This window comes from Dreissena polymorpha, chromosome 6 (genome assembly GCF_020536995.1).
Source record: "Dreissena polymorpha isolate Duluth1 chromosome 6, UMN_Dpol_1.0, whole genome shotgun sequence".
Taxonomy (NCBI): Eukaryota; Metazoa; Mollusca; class Bivalvia; order Myida; family Dreissenidae; genus Dreissena; species Dreissena polymorpha.
In genome coordinates, this window is record NC_068360.1 from 30,193,940 (window position 1) to 30,214,346 (window position 20,407).

Consider the following 20,407-nt stretch of genomic DNA (forward strand, 5'->3'; position numbering starts at 1 on the left):
TTTCTCTCATGGGAAAAGTGACGTAATTATCCATTGCAAAATTATATTCATATAAGAAACAAATATATTTGATAAAATTATTATTATTTCTATCTGATAAACATTAATTAAGGTATTTTTAATTAATTGTATAAAAACATACATTTAAAACAAAAAATCAGGAGCTAAATATAAACTTTTAATATATGAATTACCTCCCTTGATTTGAATATTAATAGTTTACATGTTGTAAAATTAAATATAAGTGATTACTAAAAATCGACACTAAAGTCAACTTTTTAAACAAAATGTTTTTACTTTCTTAGCTATGTTAGTAAAAATTGATTAAAACTATTGAAAATAATTTTTTTTTGAATTTGTATTTCCCCATTAACCGTGCAGGCCTGTTAATATTTATTCAAATGGGTAGGGGGAGTAACTGGTATAATAATGTCGCATATTTTATAAGTTTCAAGTCAAAAATTGTGTTTGTGAAAACCTTTATTAATTCTCTTAAAATGAGAACATTCGTCTAAAGATATTGCTTTGTAATTGTACCTGCATATTAAACTGAAAAGTGGCCGATTTTTTAGGTACAATTGCCGTACGAAAATTGATAGTTTATATGTCATTAATTTCTGTTCATAAAAGTAACATACACTGATCTAATTCTATTGAAATTTTCATGCTAGGTGAGTTTTGAACCCAGGATTATAAATGTGAAGTTTCGTTTAAACCAGTTGCCTAAAACAAAAGATTTTGTTAAAATAGTCCCAAAAGTGGCTGGAATTACGTACACGACCAGTATATATATATTTTTCCCAAATGGGAGCTAAAATTTCCCAATGGAAGGTTTCAAAAAAAAAAAACATTATTTTTTTTATATTTTTTGTAGATCTCAATATTTTGTTCATCTCCCATCCATATAAGTTCAACGTTAGTAAATATAATACTGGACACACTTGTATCCTCAATTTTGAAGCATATTTTAGCAAAACAACAACAACACTAATTTCCCAACTTAAGTCAAAACGACGCGAATTTTCCCAATCCACAGGGACCCAGCCCCATTCCCAAAACGGTGAAAAAAAACATTGAATAGAATTGTTGCTCAGTTGAGAATTTCGGAAGTGATCTAACTAAGTTGTTGTCAGTCCAAACCCGTCGTCCAAACCGTATACAGTCAAATCGCCAATAGGGGGTAACTATCGTGTATTTGATGAAAAAGTATAATCAAATCAAAAACAATTGTTGCATAGTGTGTCCCTTTGATAAATGTACAATTTTACAAATTTGTTGTGTGGACGTTTCACCGGGTAAAACACTACAAATTTGTGAAAAGATGCTCCAACTGTTGATCTGACAGGGGAGACAGCTGTAAACAGTGATCCTGTATTGGCGATAGTGAGTGCTTTTGTGTACATCATTTTATTATAGGTAATGTTTATTTATTTTCAATGAAACCTTTTTTAATCTGAAATATGGTGCAGCGTCATAAACTGTTTATTTTATAGTTTTTGTGATCATATAATATTTTTTCAGTGCCGTACTTTGATTGGTCATTTTTGCAAAAAATCAGAAGTGTACTGCTGCAAAATAATAATACAGAAAAATGATATAAAAGCATTTATTATTACATCTTGTCATATATACACTTAAGCCAAAAGGACAAAATTCGAACAAAAATATTTAACGTTTTTGGACATGTGATTCTCTATTGGCAAGTTGATAGTACTGTCATGTTCATTGAAATTTTCTAAAAGTAGATATTAAATAGAGGATATTTGTTGGATTAACACTAAGGCACGTCCGAACGTCGACATTCACTGCCTGAACCTAGGTCCGGGCTAGCCAATGTCCCAGGAACATGCCCGACCAGTCGTGTGTATTTTGGGCGGGATTATGTGTTCTTTATCAATAAACTGTGTTTTAAATAAGCTTTTCAAAAATGCAGAAATCTTAATACAGTATGATCAGATGACAATTAAATCCCAGAGTGAAGTTGGAGACAACAAACGGATCGTATCTTGAAATATATTTGGAACCCCCTGATTGCAATCAAAAAGAGGCCGACAATTCAGTAAATCCCCAGCGGTTTTCCTGGTAAAACACGTCAGTACCTATTTTTAAACAGAATTCTGCTAGATACGGTTTTTGATTGGTTTCCTCAAAGTGACGTGTTTTCTCGATAAAAATACGTTTTAAACTAAAAGCCGGGATCGCCCAGGATCCTCCGGGATCAATGAAGGTATAAAACTCGACATTAACACAAAGCTACTATAAAATTATTAGTTATTTACCAATTTTAAATAATTTTAATTTGATTGATTAGAAGTGTTTTGACAATCTTTTTTACGCAATTCAATTTGCAAAACTAATATAAATGGTTGATCCGCGGCTTTTAGTAGAGAGTTTACCCTGTACATTTGTTATGACTACTGTAACACGTTATTTTGCGACACCTAAGATTCACTTACCATTTGTCGTCAGACGGCAACCGCGGCAATCTATGTAAAAAAGGTTTAACATTCATGTCGTTGTTTAAGTTTGGCTTTATGGGTGGGGATGGGGGTTCCTCGGATAAGAAAAGAAAAGGGAAGGAGGAAAGTAATAGAAAGTATGAGGGGAAAAAAACAAGGAAATTTCTCCCGAAATGGTGTGAAGATTACAAATAGATGTCTTAAGTAGATGAATATTGAATTTATTAGCATTAGTAAGGCAAGCTAAAAAGAATGACTGAATCATAATTGCGCATCTCCACGCACAAGAAAATACAAGTTGAATGATAAATATAAAGGTTTTGATAATATTTGGGTCAGAGCACATGAAAGATTGGTCAGGGCTAGTAGGTTCTGCATTTACTAGCCCGAATGGGCTAGTTGAACAAAAAGTAAGTGTTATTATAAAGCCCTGCACAACAGTGAATTAAAATCGATATTCCACCGAATCCAACAAATTTTCTTTTTATTTATGCTTTTTTTCACAGTTTATGTATATAATGTATGTACATAATGTTTATACATAATGTATATAAATATACATTGTTAAAGAGTTTGACTGAAGAATTTCGCCGGGATAATGACGTCATTTCGTAAAAAAAAAAAAGACGTCATTTCACAGTAAACAGTGAAAATTATTGATAATTTCACTGTTAATTTTCACTGTTTGAAACAGTGAAATTATCAGTTTTAATTCACTGATATTTCTCTATAAACCACCGGAAAGCATAAAATAAAATATCATTATAAAATAAAGACATATAAACCCAAAACATTTTTTAACTTGAAATTTTTAACAATGGCTGATTATTTAGACTTTTTCCAAGAACATTTTGCGGACAAAGAGTTTTCAGATTCAGATTTTGAAGGGTTTGAGGAAGAGGATATTGTGGAAAGGGTGAGTTGTCATGTGTTACACAGTACTCATATGCCTGGGTCAAAAACAATAATTTGTACATAAGGACTTTATTTTTTGGTTGAGTAATCTATATATTTTTGTTTTTGTCATACATAACATTGCAAACATTAAAATATTAAATGCATGTTGCTGTTTTTATGTCCCCCACTATAGTAGTGGGGGACATATTGTTTTTGCCCTGTCTGTTGGTTGGTTGGTTGGTCTGTTTGCGCCAACTTTAACATTTTGCAATAACTTCAGCTGCACATTTTGAATGGTGAAAGGTCAAGGTCATCCTTCAAGGTCAGAGGTCAAATATATGTGGCCAAAATCGCTCATTTTATGAATACTTTTGGAATATTGAAGATAGCAACTTGATATTCGGCATGCATGTGTATGTCATGGAGCTGCACATTTTGAGTGGTAAAAGGTCAAGGTCATCCTTCAAGGTCAGAGGTAAAATATATGTGGCCCAAATCGCTTATTTTATGAATACTTTTGCAATATTGAAGATAGCAACTTGATATTTGGCACACATATGTATCTCATGGAGCTGCACATTTTGAGTGGTGAAAGGTCAAGGTCAAGGTCATCCTTCAAGGTCAGAGGTCAAATATATGTGGCCCAAATCGCTTATTTTATGAATACTTTTGCAATATTGAAGATAGCAACTTCATATTTGGCATGCATGTGTATCTCATGGAGCTGCACATTTTGAGTGGTGAAAGGTCAAGGTCATCCTTCAAGGTCAAATATATGGGTCAAAATTGCTCATATAATGTCACTTCTGCAATATTGAAGCTAGCAAATTTATATTTGAAATGCATGTGTATCTCATTGAGCTGCACATTTTTTTTTAAATATATTTTTAAAATATTTATTTTTAAGAATTCCAAACTAGCATAAAAGACAGATTTGTATGCTGCTTATGGCAATATAAATACATCAGAATTACTTTATTTAGTAAGCCTGTGTTCTTGTTAAAAAATTCCTTGTGTTCTACACGATTTAGTTTCACGGAACGTGAAATTTTGTCACCAATTTATGGCGTATTCAAGGATGTATTCTTATACCTTAAGATATCAGAACAAACTGCAAGATTTTTTTTTATGCATACACGATTTTAATGTCCCATATTGTTTTTGCCCTGTCTGTTTGTTGGTTTGTTGGTTTGCGTCAACTTTAACATTGGCCATAACTTTTGCAATATTGAAGATAGCAACTTGATATTTGGCATGCATGTGTAGCTCATGGAGCGGCACATTTTGAGTGGTGAAAGGTCATGGTCATCCTTAAAGGTCAAGGGTCAAATTTTGCAATTTTGAAGATAGCAACTTGATATTTTGCATGCATGAAGCTGCTCATTTTGAGTGAAAGATCAAGGTCAAGGTCATCATTCTCTGTCAAATGTCAAATATATGGGGGATATAGTGTTTCACAAACACATCTTGTTTCTTATTTCACATTACAATTTTTAACATGCGTTTCTTAAATTTGTGGAAAAACAAATTGTTATTTATGGTATGATTTTTATGCATATGTAGTTATGTTTTTTATTCATATTTAGGTATGTTTTTTTTATGCATATTTAGGTATGTTTTTTTATGCATATGTAGTTATGTTTTTTATTCATATTTAGGTATTTTTTTATGCATATTTAGGTATGTTTTTTATGCATAATAGGTATGTTTTTTATGCATATTAAGGTATGTTGTTTATGCATATTTAGGTATTTTTTATGCATATTTAGGAGGAGCAGGAGGAAGAAGTTCCATTATTTGAGAAATGGGTTGATGGCGACGGCCAAAAGGAAGTTCTGAATTTTTCCGGACGAAAAGGCTTGTTGGTGAACATGGACGTTGAATCAACGCCCATTGATTATTTTAAGTATATATTGACCGAATTTAAAATGCATTGCGCCATATTTATGTATTTAGTTTATTTTTTAGTTTGATCCTATTTATTTTAGCTAGATTGCTGGGCCTAGAACCAGTACTTGGTGTCTTTGGTGGAGATCTAAAGAACGCTTCCTCAGTGGGGATCAAACCTGTGACCTCTCGGTCGCTTTTTATGTTTTGGTTGCGTATAATTATTAGAATATCAAAATATAACAAAACTGGTAAAGTGCCTTACAATACAAAAATGAATTCGAAGCAAACGACGTGAAAAATACTATAAGCAGAGGTGACACGTTTTCACAACACACTGGTCAACTGTCAATTACAAAATGCCTTGATTAAAAACCAGTCTTTTTGCTTTCCACCACATTGACGTCAGACAAAATGTATACAGGAAAGAAAAATCCAGTTACACAAGAATTGATTTGCAAGCCCAAGATGGTCATAGCTTACGACAAATTTATGGGTGGTGTTGACAGAGCTGATCAGATGGTTGCAAATTCCAGGTCAAACATTAGAACAATGAAATGGTGGAAAAAGGTTATCTTTCATGTTTTGAGTCTCACTGTTCTTAATTCTTACATAGCATACAAGCATAACTCTATCCACCCAATGTCACATTCGTCTTTCCGTAAAAAACTTGTAACTCAACTTATTGAGTCTCATCTCCTTAACGCTTTGGTCACCCCTGTATCAGGATCTCCTAAGACACAGTTTCTGGAAAGACTAACAGCCAGACATTTCCCTTCCAAGATCCCCAATGACGGAATGTCAAAGTCTCTGCAATGTGTTGTGTGCAATTCTGCAGTTGCACAGATGCTTGCCAGTCAAGGCCTTCCCAAAACACGGAGACCAGGTCACGAAACTGCATATAAATGTAGACAGTGTGATGTATCACTGTGTATAGTCCCTTGTTTTGAGCTTTACCACACCATGCAGGATTACATACTGGCCTATAAAAGGTTACAAGCTGAAGAGTAGCTCACTGATGCATCAAAACAGCTCCCTATTTGTGAATAAACCTTGAAAAGTAAATTTTATAAATAAATGTACCTAAAGTTTATGAATTGAATTGTCATGATATGTATGTGTATTGCAAATTATGCTATTAACAATAGTCGAGCCTTATGCAAATTATATCATTTAAAGGGGCCGTCCAACAGATAAAGCGTCGTATCGACGCAAAACGATATTTTGGGAAACTACGAGGATTGCTTATATAGCTGAAAAATACATCCGCTGAACACATAAGCGTAGATGGTCGAGTGGTCTAGGCGGGAGGCTTTTTACTTCAGGAATCCTGGGGACAGCTAGTGGTTCAAGCCATGTTGAGGTTTACTTTTTTTAACTTTTTTAAAATTATATTCTTATTTTTTTTACTGGAGAATTTTAGTTCAAATCTTTAAATTAATCAATATAAAGCAAAGCATTTAATGACAAGCTTCAATACATGCCGAAATCTGTTGGACGGCCCCTTTAAGTAGTACTATCGTCATACTTTTAAACTGTAGTTTTGAGTAGATGTGTTGATTGGACACATGGATACATTTTTACTACACAAACAAGACATTAGTGCTATTTAACTTTAAAACAGCCAAATACTAGTTGTATTATAGATTATTACAAAGCTCCCAAAGTATGTGTTAGAAGTAAAATGTTGCCGTTACAATTGTATGTTTAATTTTTCATGATTAATTATTTGGTGTCCTTTCATAATGCAAAAGCAAATGAAATATAATAGCAGGTAAGTATAACCAGGCTGCCCCATCAGACTTCATTTTATAATGTATTCTGCCTTGTTGCTTGAAATTAGATTTAATATATATACACCTACTTTTTATGATTTGATAAGGGGAATTAAATTCAATTAGTAATAACATTGTGATATTAGAATATCACAGTTTTATAATATTATTTAATATTGTAAGATTATTTGTAATATTGTTAAATTTAACAGTGTTTTATGAAATGTATGTTTGTCATAACATTTTTGTAATAAAAGGCTTAAGTGTCTATTACAATGTTTTATAAAATCCACATTTTTTAATGTATATGAAAAAAATAGAACATGTTCCGTTGCTATGGGAATAACTAATTGTGTTTTTCATAACATTATTTATATGCTCACATTGGAATAAAGACTTTAAAACTACATTTGAAGTACAGACCATGGTTTATTTCAGAAAAGAGAGTTAAGTTATAAAGTTACTGTTTGTATCTAATGTTCTTTGTACATTTTTTGGTGTAGAATCTGTTCACTATGTCTTCCATATTATGAAATTTCTTTAATATGTATTACAATATCCGAACTTAACAAAAGTACAAAATGATATGTGGATATATATATAGATGTCCTGTTAGAAATAATAAGATTGAAACTGACAATGCAAAGTGTTATAAAGATGATTTAAACACAAAAAACCTGGTTTTTGTTGTTTCTATGGTAACCATGGCAACCGATCAATCAAATGTGTATACGGTATTATTATCGTCAAAAAAAATGTGTGACCAGTTCACATGGCAAAATGTGTGTTAATTGGACAGTTAAAACTTATATAATGTAACATGTAATGCCAGTGAAGTAGGTACATTTAGCATAATCAGGCCTAAACAAGTCAGCAATCGGATATATAACCTCATCAAACAATTCAGCACAACAAGAGTTAACAAAGTTTTAGCAAGAAAGCTTTTGTTTTATGCTTACAGGGGGGATAAATGCAGCAAAAAGTTAACCAGAACTGATTGAATGAGTTATGTTTTGAAATGTGCATATGGATATAGAAGGCTTTATAAGTGTCAAATTAACTTTTTGCAGATTGAAAACAAATGCCATGACAATGTTTTGAAATACTAATTCTGTAAGTTGAATGATTTGTAATAATTTTCCGAAGGGTGAACTTTAATTGGCTATTTTTGACAAAAAACTGCATATGCCGTCTGGCCTTACCTGTTATCATACAAAATAAATTTAACCCTTTATTTTTACATCTTCTCACATTGACACTAAATCCCGAAATAAATTATTGTGGTCAATCAAATTAACGTTATTCTAAACTGGTTGACTGACTGTACAAAACAGGCATTTCAATCTTTAACCCTTTGCATGCTGGGAAATTTGTTGTCTGCTAAAATGTCGTCTGCAGAATTTCTAAAATTAGCATTTTCTTAGATTTTTTTCAAAGAATACTATCAGAATAGCACACAGTTAGGATCCTGATGAGACAGCACATTCTGTGGCGTCTCATCTGGATCCAAACTGTTTGCAAAGGCCTTCAAAATTCGGTTCCAGCGCTAAAAGGGTTAATTGTATATTTTTAGAGATAACAACGAAAACTGCATTTATATCGGCAATGTTTTGACGGAATACTGGCTAGACTTAGCTCTCTGTAGTAATCTGTTTCATGTAAAATTCAATGTCTCGTAGTATTGGCCCTTTTGATTGCATGTGCTTGTTCTGAAAAAAGTAACATAATAGAAAAACGAAACTCTTGCTCATGTTGTTCTTTAAATATGTTTACATTTTATTAAAAAATAAGCGGCATATAAAACATTTGATAAAGCTACTATTAACCCATAAACAAACTAACATAATTTTGTGTTAAGTAATTTAAAATCATTGCATCACCCTGGAATCAACATGACCTGCTTTCCAATGAACACCGAAAATCATAAGAATGATCGTCGTAAGAGTCATGGATAACCATCAAATAAATTACGACTTCTAAAAATTGAAAAAACATTAACTTTCCAGCACTTCTTGAAGGTTTTTCGTTAAAGTCACTATACTATGAAAGTAAGGGATAGTTACTATATGCACATTCTTAAACAAATAAATTGTTAAGCATTGTTGATTAAAGTGAAGTTTTATTTAAGATCAGTTATTGATGTATAATAAACGATAGAAGTTTTATTAATTTGAATAACGTTTTGACTGTCGTGCGGCTTGCAGCGTCAACATTTGCCTTTTTAACAATCTAGAGGCAACATTTATTGTCCAATCTTACATATGTAGCTCCCCAGTCCATAAATCCCCAAAAGAAGCTTGTAGTAGTTTTAGTAATGTAAATATTATAACAGAATTTCTTTAAAAAGAACTCAGTCATATTTCACCTCCCTGATACATTAATTGCCTACATGTTGATCATCAGACATTTTCATGTAAAATGAACATATGATTTGAAAATGATCAAAAGAAAGACTTTTTGTGGAATGGTTGGCTCGGGTTGTTTATTTCCGCAGTGCCTGCCTACCTGCAGCCCAATAGAGGAATCCAATAAAGCCATTAGATTACAGTATCTGATACCAGTAATCTGATGTGCTAATAATGGTCCTAATAGGCTGCCAGTTATGCCGCGATAATATCTTCATGAATGTCTAATTTTGGAAGCAGCAGGCACTCTTTGTGAGATACAGGCACTCTCTGTGAGATACAGGCACTCTCTGTGAGATACAGGCACTCTCTGTGAGATACAGGCACTGTCTGTGAGATACAGGCACTGTCTGTGAGATACAGGCACTGTCTGTGAGATACAGGCACTCTTTGTGAGATACAGGCACTCTCTGTGAGATACAGGCACTCTCTGTGAAATACAGGCACTCTCTGTGAGATACAGGCACTCTCTGTGAGATACAGGCACTCTCTGTGAGAAACAGGCACTCTCTGTGAGATACAGGCACTCTCTGTGAGATACAGGCACTCTCTGTGAAATACAGGCACTCTCTGTGAAATACAGGCACTCTCTGTGAGATACAGGCACTCTCTGTGAAATACAGGCACTCTCTGTGAGATACAGGCACTCTCTGTGAGGTACAGACACTCTCTGTGAGATACAGGCACTCTCTGTGAGATACAGGCACTCTCTGTGAAATACAGGCACTCTCTGTGAGATACAGGCACTCTCTGTGAGAAACGGGCACTCTCTGTGAGATACAGGCACTCTCTGTGAGATACAGGCACTCTCTGTGAGATACAGGCACTCTGTGTGAGATACAGGCACTCTCTGTGAAATACAGGCACTGTCTGTGAGATACAGGCACTCTCTGTGAGATACAGGCACTCTTTGTGAGATACAATCTCACTTAGGACTCCTGTGTAAATGAATGTGAGCCTTGCTGTGGAAAAATGGGGTCTACTGCATGTGTGTGAAGTGTTGTACTGCACAGGCCATTCAGGCATGTTGCTTTCTGTGTGTGTGGTTTTTTTTGTTTAAAGGAAGTCTCTTCTAAGCAAATTCCAGTTAAGGGAAAATTACCGTACTTTACGCACATGCATTTAACCCCGTTTTCCCATAGCAAGGCTCAAATGATCATTAAGATCTCATCAAATGAACTTTTTTTCCTTTACAAATTTTAAGACTTGCTCCATTTTAAGAGGTACAATTTTTCAGTAGGATTTGGATTATGATCCTGGTAAACTGCAATTTAGCAAAATACAAGCATTGCCAGAAATAACATGGATGTGTGACGTTCAACTAACATCAAGATTTGGACATAATAACCTCTCCAACAATGATGGTGACCATATGGGGGTCTCCCTGAGTTTGGTAAACATAAGCTTCAGGGGTACAAAAACTAAGGGGCAAATAAGTGAGTGTGATAGCTGATAGTTTGCTGCATTCATGGGCATATTTTATTGATGAGCATCTTTGGCTACATCACTAGAAGTGTTTTGAAACAACTTGGCACAGATTTGAGCTTTAATTTTCTTAAATTGTGCATAAATGGGGAAAGCATTTTTTCAGAATTTCTGAAACCTATAGATTGATCGTTTGAAAAATGTTTCACTCCTAGACAAAGAACATTCCTCAACAGAAAAGCATTCACAGACTAAAGAAACCCTTGTAATTGCTCACTCGTTTAGTGCCATTGTAAGCAATTGCTCATTAAGTGATGAATAATGAACAAATTAATTATTGATGTACAAATTCAAGGTTTATAATTGTCACTTCCAGCAGTTCCAAGAAGAGCAGCAGTGGTCATAGCATGAACCGGTCTGCGTCTGTAGACAGTGGTAGTCGTGTACCGCGTGTGGGAGGGGACGCGGGCGTGATGCCCAATCAGCCCGTTGTGCAGGACCCCTCAATGCCTCTCATGCCACAGCAGGAGGAGGTCAACAAGAGACTGTATGCCTGGGACACCAGCGGGCTCATCAAGTCAAAGTATGTACCACTGGACATTGAAGACTGGTGTTTCTTGTAAAGGAGACAGCCTTTAAATGAAATATTCCATAAAAACAGGAAGTGTTGTCCCTGATTAGCCTGTGCAGACTGCACAGGCTACTATGGGAAGACAAGAGTCTTAGTATCATATGCTTGATCACACCAGTAATGTTTGATGCTAGCAGGGCTTTATTCATTGATTTGGGGAAATTTTGGCCTGGCCTTCAATTTCAGGGGTAAAATTATCAACAAAAATAAGAGAGGAAAATTATCAAAGTAAACTTGAAATATGGGGAATATTACATTTTTTAGCTGTGTTCATGGTGAGCTTTTGTGATCACCTTTTGTCTGTTGTCCGTCGTGTGGCTTGTGGCGTCAACATTTGCCTTGTTAACAGTCTAGAGGCCACATTTATTGTCCAATCTTCATGAAATTTGGTCTGAATATTGGTCTCAATGATATCTTGGATGAGTTAGAAAATGGTTACGTTTGCTTGAAAAACATGGCTTCCAAAGGACTGGGCATTTTTCCTTATATGGATACATATGGCTATAGTAAAAACTGGCAAAGGGTAGATTGATTTTGATTTAAAACCATGAAAATGGACATCAGTTGTCCAAATCAATTGAAGTATCAGTTGTGTTATGATGGTGGGGAATTTGCTGTAAATCTATGTGCCTTTACACAATATAGAGACTTACCAAGACTCAGCACAATATTCTTATTGAGGGATGATTTGATTCCAAGTAAAAATTAGAAACATCATAGGTCTTTGTGCAGACTGCCTTTTTGAAATGGTGCACCATTGATTTTTTCTGCTTCTGCCTCTTTAGTAGGTTAATAGTTTTTTCATAAACAGGTGTAAATAAATGATTATTTTGATATTTGTAATTGATTACATTACCGTCTCTGGTAATTTCTTATATTATATATATATATATATCATTCTAAAATAAGTCAGATTATAGGCATCATCAAAGCATTATCATTATAACCATCAAATAATTATGATAATAGCCTTGACAATATTTTACATTATTGAATAATGATTCTGGATTTTAGTTTAAATAACAATATATTTATACATCCCATTTTGGTTTTATGTTTTTGTGAATATGTAAAGATTATTATCTTTTAGAAATACATATGCAAAATAAATTAATACTATTACAAGTATTTTAGAACAACACCAACTAAAAGAAAGCTGAATATCTAATTACTGATAAATTTCAAAATATTTCCATTATTTCTTGATTTGTATCAATTGTTAAGTTGAAAAAAAAAGTCTAAAACAATTAATATTGTTCGAATAAATGTTTCATACTGTTCAAGAGTTATTGAATAAAAGTGTCAAAATATTAACAGTTTCTGTTGAGATATTCCTGTACTAACTGTAAGTCTGGCCATTATATATATAGAAAAAATTAGAAAAGTTGCAAAATTAAATCAGACAAATCTTTTTAATTTATAGCAGCTGAAAACTTCAACAACAAAAAAAACGGTAGTTTTGCAACTAAAAATTCCTTCCATATTTATGGTATTTTGCACAGAAAAGTATCGTAACTCCAGTTACAATACTTTTTTGTGGAAAACCCACCCAAAAATTTAGCATTTTCCCTGAAAAAGTGTAACTCAAAAAAAGTTCAAAATGTAAAAAATGATGATAGTTAATTTTGATTTTACTGTTCCATATGTAATAGATTGTTATTTTGTATTCACATTAAGGAACTCCTGTCTTTAACAAAAGTATTAAGAAAAATAAAACGTTTTTCGCTTCTTCTGTAAAATTTTCAAAAAGTGAGTTACGATAGTCTTGCGTGGAGCCCACGGGTTTGTGTTTGCCAATCAAATCTTTCAATTTGCATTCACAAACCTTTGTGAAACTTTTAAACAATTGCAAGCCCGCACGGAGACCATGTTTTTTGTGCAAGTTTGTTGAAGGTAACTTTTACTAAAAATGATATAAGCTATATCATATGTTACGTCCGGATGGAGATAATGTGATTAAACTTTGTGTGCACATAGTGTACACACAGTGTATAAACCAATTGTATCATACCCGGATGTTGCGATGTGATTGTCATGGCGAAATAAATATTTGGCATACGTGCGTTGCTAGAAAGGTAAATTATTTTCCTTTTTAAATCACCTGAGCACAACGTGCTCATGGTGAGCTTTTGTGATCACCTTTTGTCTGTCGTGCGTCGTCCGTCGTCAACATTTTGCCTTGTGAACACTCTAGAGGCCACATTTTTTGTCTGATCTTCATGAAATTTGGTCAGAACATTTGTCCCATTGATACCTCAACTGAGTTCGAAACTGGGTCATGCTGGGTCAAAAACTAGGTCACTATTGAAAAAAAAAGAAGAAAAACCTTGTGAACACTGTAGAAGTCACATTTGATGCCCAATCTTCATGTTACTTTGTCAAAATGTTTGCCTAAATGATATGTTGGTTGAGTTCAAAAATGGTTCCGGTCCGTTGAAAAACATGGCCGCCAGGGGGCGGGGCAGTATTCCTTATATGGCTATAGAGAAACCTTATGAACACTCTAGAAGTCACAATTTTTGCCCAATCATCATGAAACTTGGTCAAAACATTGATTTAATTGATATTTCGGACGAGTTCGAAAATGGTCCAGATCGGTTAAAAAACATGGCCGCCAGGGGGCTGGGCAGTTTTCATAATATGGCTATAGTAAAACCTTGTTAACACTCTAAAGGCCACATTTATTGTCATCTTCATGAAATTTTCTCAGAAGATTTGTCTCAATGATATCTTGGAAGAGTTCGAAAATGGTTGCGTTTGCTTGAAAAACATGGGTGCAAAGGGGCGGGGCATTTTTCCTGATATGGCTATATATGGCTATAGTAAAACCTTGTGAACACTCAAGAGGCCACATTTATTGTCCAATCTTCATGAAATTTGGTCAGAAGATTGATCTCAATGATATCTTGGATGAGTTCGAAAATGGTTACGTTTGCTTGAAAAACATGGCTGCCAAGGGGCAGGGCATTTTTCTTCATATGGCCATATATGGCTATAGTAAAATCTTGTAAACACTCTAGAGGCCACATTTATTTTCTGATCTTCATGAAACTTGGTCAGAAGATTCATCCGAATAATGTTGTGGACGAGTTAAATGATGCTGGTTGGTTATAAAACATGGCCGCCAAGCAGGGGGCGGGGCATTTTTCTTTATATGGCTATAGTAAAACCTTGTTAACACTCTAGAGATCACTTTTATTTTCCGATCATCATGAAACTTGCTCAGAAGATTTGTCCCAGTTATATCTTGGATGAGTTAAAAAATGGTAACCTTTGCTTTAAAAACATGGCTGCCTAGGGGCGGGGCATTTTTCCTTATATGTCTATAAATGGCTTTACTAAAATCTTGTTAACACTCTAGAGGCCACATTTATTGTCCAATCTTTATGAAATTTGGTCAGAAGATTCATCCCATTAATATCTTTGACGAGTGTGAAAATGATGCCGGTTGGTTGAAAAACATGGCCGCCAGGGGGCGGGGCATTTTTTCTTATATGACTGTATATAGTAAAACCTTGTCAACACTCGATCTAGTTATGTTATGAAGTGCTGCTTTAATGTATTCTTACAATGAAGACAATGTTAAGTTAATATCCTTCCTATTTTGCATATTAAACTTGCAATAATATAGATTATACGTGTAGAAATCCTACTTTTGGTTTTAAATTACAAAAATAGATAAATTACATGCTAACAAGGCTTTAGATTTAATGACAATTTTGCACACTTTCAAATTGCATCTATATGTATCGATTAACATGTATTTCATTTCAAGGTGTGTGGCTTTAATATGTATATATTTTCTTTAATGATTTATAGAATTGATATCAGACAAATTTTAGGGATCTTAGCTATGAATTACATAATTTATTCATATAAAACATCTATATTATAAATTATTGGAAAATGATTGTATAGTAATAATAATACATATACTTTCCAGTCATATATGTGCTGATGGTTTCCCTTAAATAAGTTAAATAAATTCTTTCAGGCTAGAATCACATATATTCAACAATTACAGGATGGTTCTGTCATACTTTTTTACATTTAATGATTACAGGTTCTTGATATAGTGGGTCCATTTGCCAAAATTGCTGCTAAATACCCTTTAAGTGACAGTCCATGTTTTAAACTTGATCAAATTTTATTTCTGATACAGTTATTAAAAGTTTACTTCTTACATTTTAATTGATGTTAATGTATTTAAAGATATTATATTCTAGGTAGCTCATAAATGTATATTTTGTTTATCTACTTTTGTTTAAAAGTGACTGCAGCAAGATTTCACAACCCCTTTATTTTATCGTAATAACAGGGCTTAGATCTATATAAATAACAAGCATATATTTGCATTATTACGCAATTAAAATAACCAAAAACGTAATTAAATTCAAAATAAAGCGTACAAAAAGGCAAATACAAATTTAATAACGTAATTCCCGTAAAAAACCTAGTTTGCATACTTCTTTTTCAACATGACCCCAATCTATAAACAAGAGCAGACAACTGTATCAAGCATTTTGTAAGAATTATGCCCCTTTTTTACTTAGAATATGCATATTATTGATAAATCTATGTTAAAGTTTGCGTGCCACCTCAAATATTTTCTTTGTCCTTTGACATATTGCTTCATATTTTGCATTCTTCTTTACCAACATGACCCCAATCTACAACAAGAGTAGACAGCTAGGATCATGAAACTTCATAGGTACATTGATCATGACTCGCAGATGACCCCTATTGATTTTGAAGTCACTAGGTCAAAGGTCAAGGTCACGGTGACCCGAAATAGTAAAATGTTTTTTGGATGATAAATAAATGTATTATTTTTCAAACGGTACGCTTTTAAATCCGAAAGTAGGATTTCAAGACGTATACGTCCATTTCAACAAACACGATTATTTTTAAGTTTTAAAGCGCAAAAAGACTGATTTCTACCTTGTAACCACCAGGTATATTCTAATTAGCATAGATAAAATATGTTTCTTATTTGTACTTAAGTTTACTTTCATTTCAAGGTGTGTGGCTTTAAAAGTTTCCTCTCCTCAGACATAAAAAGTTGTGCGATTAGTAATGCGGAAATTGAAACAAAAAATATTAATGATAAAAACTTACTTCAGTTTTCTGTTTGAATGACCTTTCCCTTTCACACATTATAGTTTAAGCACTACTTCAGCCAATTCGATTCATTGAAATACAGCAGGTGGTTATTTAAAGTGTATTATTTTGTCAGCATAATTATTATTATTATTATTATCATAATGTTTTTGAAACATTATAATATAATACTAAACTTAAAGTGAATTTATGGACATTTTTCACTGAAAAAGCATATTTTTTAAGATTTTCCTATATAAGTCTATGTAAAACAATCAGTGATCATGGGGCAGGGTCTATTTTGACCCCAGGGGCATTATTTATATCACTTTTGTAGAGGACCACTAGACAAAACAATACCAAATATCTAAGCTTTGGAACTTTTAGTTTCTGAAAAGAAGATTTTTAAAGTTTATCCTATATAAGTCTATGTAAGAGAATCACTCAATCAGTGACCCCGGGGCGGGGCCTTATGTGATCCCACGGGCATTATTTATATCACTTTTGTAGAGGACCACTAGACAATACGATACCAATTATTGAAGCTCTGGGACTTATAGTTTCTTACAAGAAGATTTTTAAAGTTTTGCCAATATAAGTCTATGTAAGAGAATCAGTAACCCAGGGGTGGGACCTTTTTTGCCCTCAGGGGCATAATTTATATAATTTTTGTAACCCATGCATATTGCACCAATATATTAAGTTTGGCTGGATTAGCTGTCCATTTGGCCATTCTGTATCATATTTTCACATGCGGGTGTTTTCGGTCCGAAGAAGGCGATATTAGACCTGTTTAATATATAAAGCTTAAATGCCCCTTTTAGATTTAAAGCTGTTGTGTTCAGTATCTGCAACAAAATACCAAAACAAACCAAATAGACATGCAAGTGGGGCTTATGCGTGGTGGGGAAAGAATTAATTCTTTAGATAATTTCACTCTAAGCAATTTTGATAATGTCTTTTTTTTTTTTTTTTTTTAAACCCAAAAATGTAAATTTCAAAGCAAAAAAATCCAATTTCATTAAGACAATAAACAAATTAGTCAAAATGAGAGATCAAAGATACTTTGAAGTGTAGAAATCAATAAGCTGCCAATAACTTGTTATTTCACACCAATAAAAGTGTAAAATCTTGAAAGCACCTTGTCAATCAGTGCCCATTTATTTACCAGCCGCCAATGATAATTCTAGCATATAATGTCATGGGTGCCTTTAAACTGCAGCAGATGGTCAATATGCATTGCCAGCTCTTATTTAGAGGTTCAAGAGAATACAAAATTTCATATTTTTGGCACAAAATAAGTACTTTTGGCTATTTTTATGGTGGCATCTTGTCAAATGGGGGTTTGTAACCAAGAGAAAGAAAGAAATGCTCATTTGGGCGGGGGGGTTTAGGCTGGAAGGAAAAGTTTAAATGAACAAGATACATATATGTAGGCAAGCATTATAAGCTTAGCAATGAGGTTCCATGAAGTAACAGGGGTAGAAAGGCAGTTCAGATCAAGGCAGGTGTCCTGAAAGGGGTTTCTAGTACTTCTTTTGGGGACACAGCTTCCTGCAGAATTCTCAACACAACAAACATCCTTGATCCATGTCACCTTTCTATGCAAAGACAAGCAAATAAGGTCAATACTGCCCTTTAATCACGGAATGAGAAAAGCATGAACCAAATAAAAAAAAACAAGTTGCTGAAAGTGCCAAATTTTGTCAAAAAGATCCCTCTAATGTAAATGATGAAGGGGACACTTGCTTCAACAATCCTATGTTTAAGTCAGGCGCAACACCCTTTTAAGTCTGAACCATGACTGTAAGCATATTGTGAGAAAACAATACCAAAAACAAGCTAATTGAAGGGTTTACAAGTAGCAAATCAACTCAGCTGCACTACATACATGCTTAGGAACAAAGATAAACCTGTTAAGTGCCAACTTCCGCTGCCAACAAAGAATTAACGAGCTTGACGTGTTAGGACGCGGAACTATCGATACAAACTGCACAGGGAATTACACGACGGCAAGGGTTTGAGTGACCACAAACCTGATTATGACAGTCTTTCACACCTTAAGCATCATAAATATGCTTATTTGCTTGTGTACATGATAATAAATTAATATTATTACCTGTTTTGCCATCAACAACCCTTATCCAGTGGCCCTCGTCTTAGTCGCAGACATTCCTCAGGGTTTTCCCCAGGCCATTTAAAGCCACACACCTTGAAATAAAGTAGATGTTAATCAATACATATAGATGCAATTTGAACGTTTTCAAAATTGTTTTTAAATCTAGAGCCTTGTTAGCTAGTAATTTATTATTTATTTTTCATTTTAAAACCGAAAGTAGGATTTCTATACGTATACGTACATTTCGACAAACGCGATTATTTTTAAGTTTTAAGCGTAAAAAAGACGGATTTCTACCTTGTTACCACCATATATATTCTAATTGAGATAGATACAATTAAATAAATAGCCTAGTTAGCAAGTCATTCTTTTTTTTCAAACATTACCGCTTTAAAACCGAAAGTAGGATTTCTAGACGTATACGTCCGTTTCGACAAACGCGATTATTGTTAGGTTTTAAAGCGCAAAAGAGACGGATTTCTACCTTTTTACCACCAGATATATTCTTATTGGCATAGATAAAATATGTTTCTTATTTATACTTAAATTTACTAAACCATGAATTTCATTTCAAGGTGTGTGGCTTTAAGCGCACCTTGCCGGGGCGCTTGAATTTCAAAATCAGATTCCCCGGAGCTCTTAAAATTTTCGACCTGTGTGTTTTATTAGTAACTGCAATTACCCATTCTGGCGATTATTCAAAGTTTGCGAACGCCTGTCGTCTCAATCATCGATTTATTGCTAGGTTACGTAATTAAGGTATCGTCAGGGGGCCTATTAACCGGCTCAATCTAGCTTACAGTCGTTACGGAGCTTCCAGTATAAATACACAGATGCGCTTCAATAGGCGTCTTTGTTTTATTGCCCAATCAAGCAACCAAACATCCAACAGCTTGTGTATTATAACATCCGAAATTTAGATAAGCGCGTTTCATCTGTCGAAACAATGATATTGTTAGTCACTAAGCACAACGAAGTAGCTTACACAGTTAAATCCCAGAGATGATCTCGGAAACGAGACTTGATTGAAAACAATGAAAATAAAGATATTTATTTGCATAAGATGAGCTAAAATAGAAATGAAAACCAAAGAAACATACACAGACGACACAAAATATAATTGATTTTAACCTTTTAAATACAAACAAATATTTAAAAAAAAAAACACTTTCTTTTCCCGTGTTCAGAAAATGGCTTGTACATGTACATGTTGCGTGAACTCTAAATTTACATTCATTTGTTGACAGAAAACTATGCGCACAATTAAGTCACGTCAGGTGTTTTACGAAAGTTCAGTGGGGATACCCCTGCCACAATCATTGTCCATATGCACTTAAATATGTTTTCAATTTATGTTGCTTAATATTTAATTGATACTGCTTATATTTTGCAAACGTTCATCATCTATGTTATCATTTCTGTTATAAGATTGTAATGCAGGTCTGCAGCCAACAAGACGGATGCTGTATGAAGACACCCGATGCTTATTATTGAATTTCCCGTGTTGATAATATATTAGTAAATTAAAATATTATTAGTGATGTCCGGTTAACCACCGTAAATAATATGTGTTTTTGTTATTATAATTATTATTTAGGTCCATTGCTTCAATAAAGTTTGACAGTCACGTAATCGTTAAAGGGATCTTTTCACGCTTTGGTAAATTGACAAAATTGAAAAAAGTTGTTTCAGATTCGCAAATTTTCGTT

The 20,407-nt window shown here is 33.8% G+C and overlaps 1 protein-coding gene across 4 annotated transcripts in view; it reads left to right on the top strand.

Annotated features, from left to right (window-relative positions):
* Positions 1–20,407, top strand: part of LOC127833827 (patched domain-containing protein 3-like) — a 68,982-nt gene that overhangs the window by 19,612 nt on the left and 28,963 nt on the right. For 3 of the 4 annotated variants that reach the window (XM_052359304.1, XM_052359305.1, XM_052359303.1), the window contains exon 2: positions 11,225–11,431. In XM_052359304.1, coding sequence (XP_052215264.1) covers positions 11,256–11,431 — 176 coding nt within the window. In that variant the 5' untranslated portion in view covers positions 11,225–11,255. The remainder of the gene's footprint in view (positions 1–11,224; positions 11,432–20,407) is intronic. The other variant, XM_052359306.1, reaches the window with a different exon arrangement.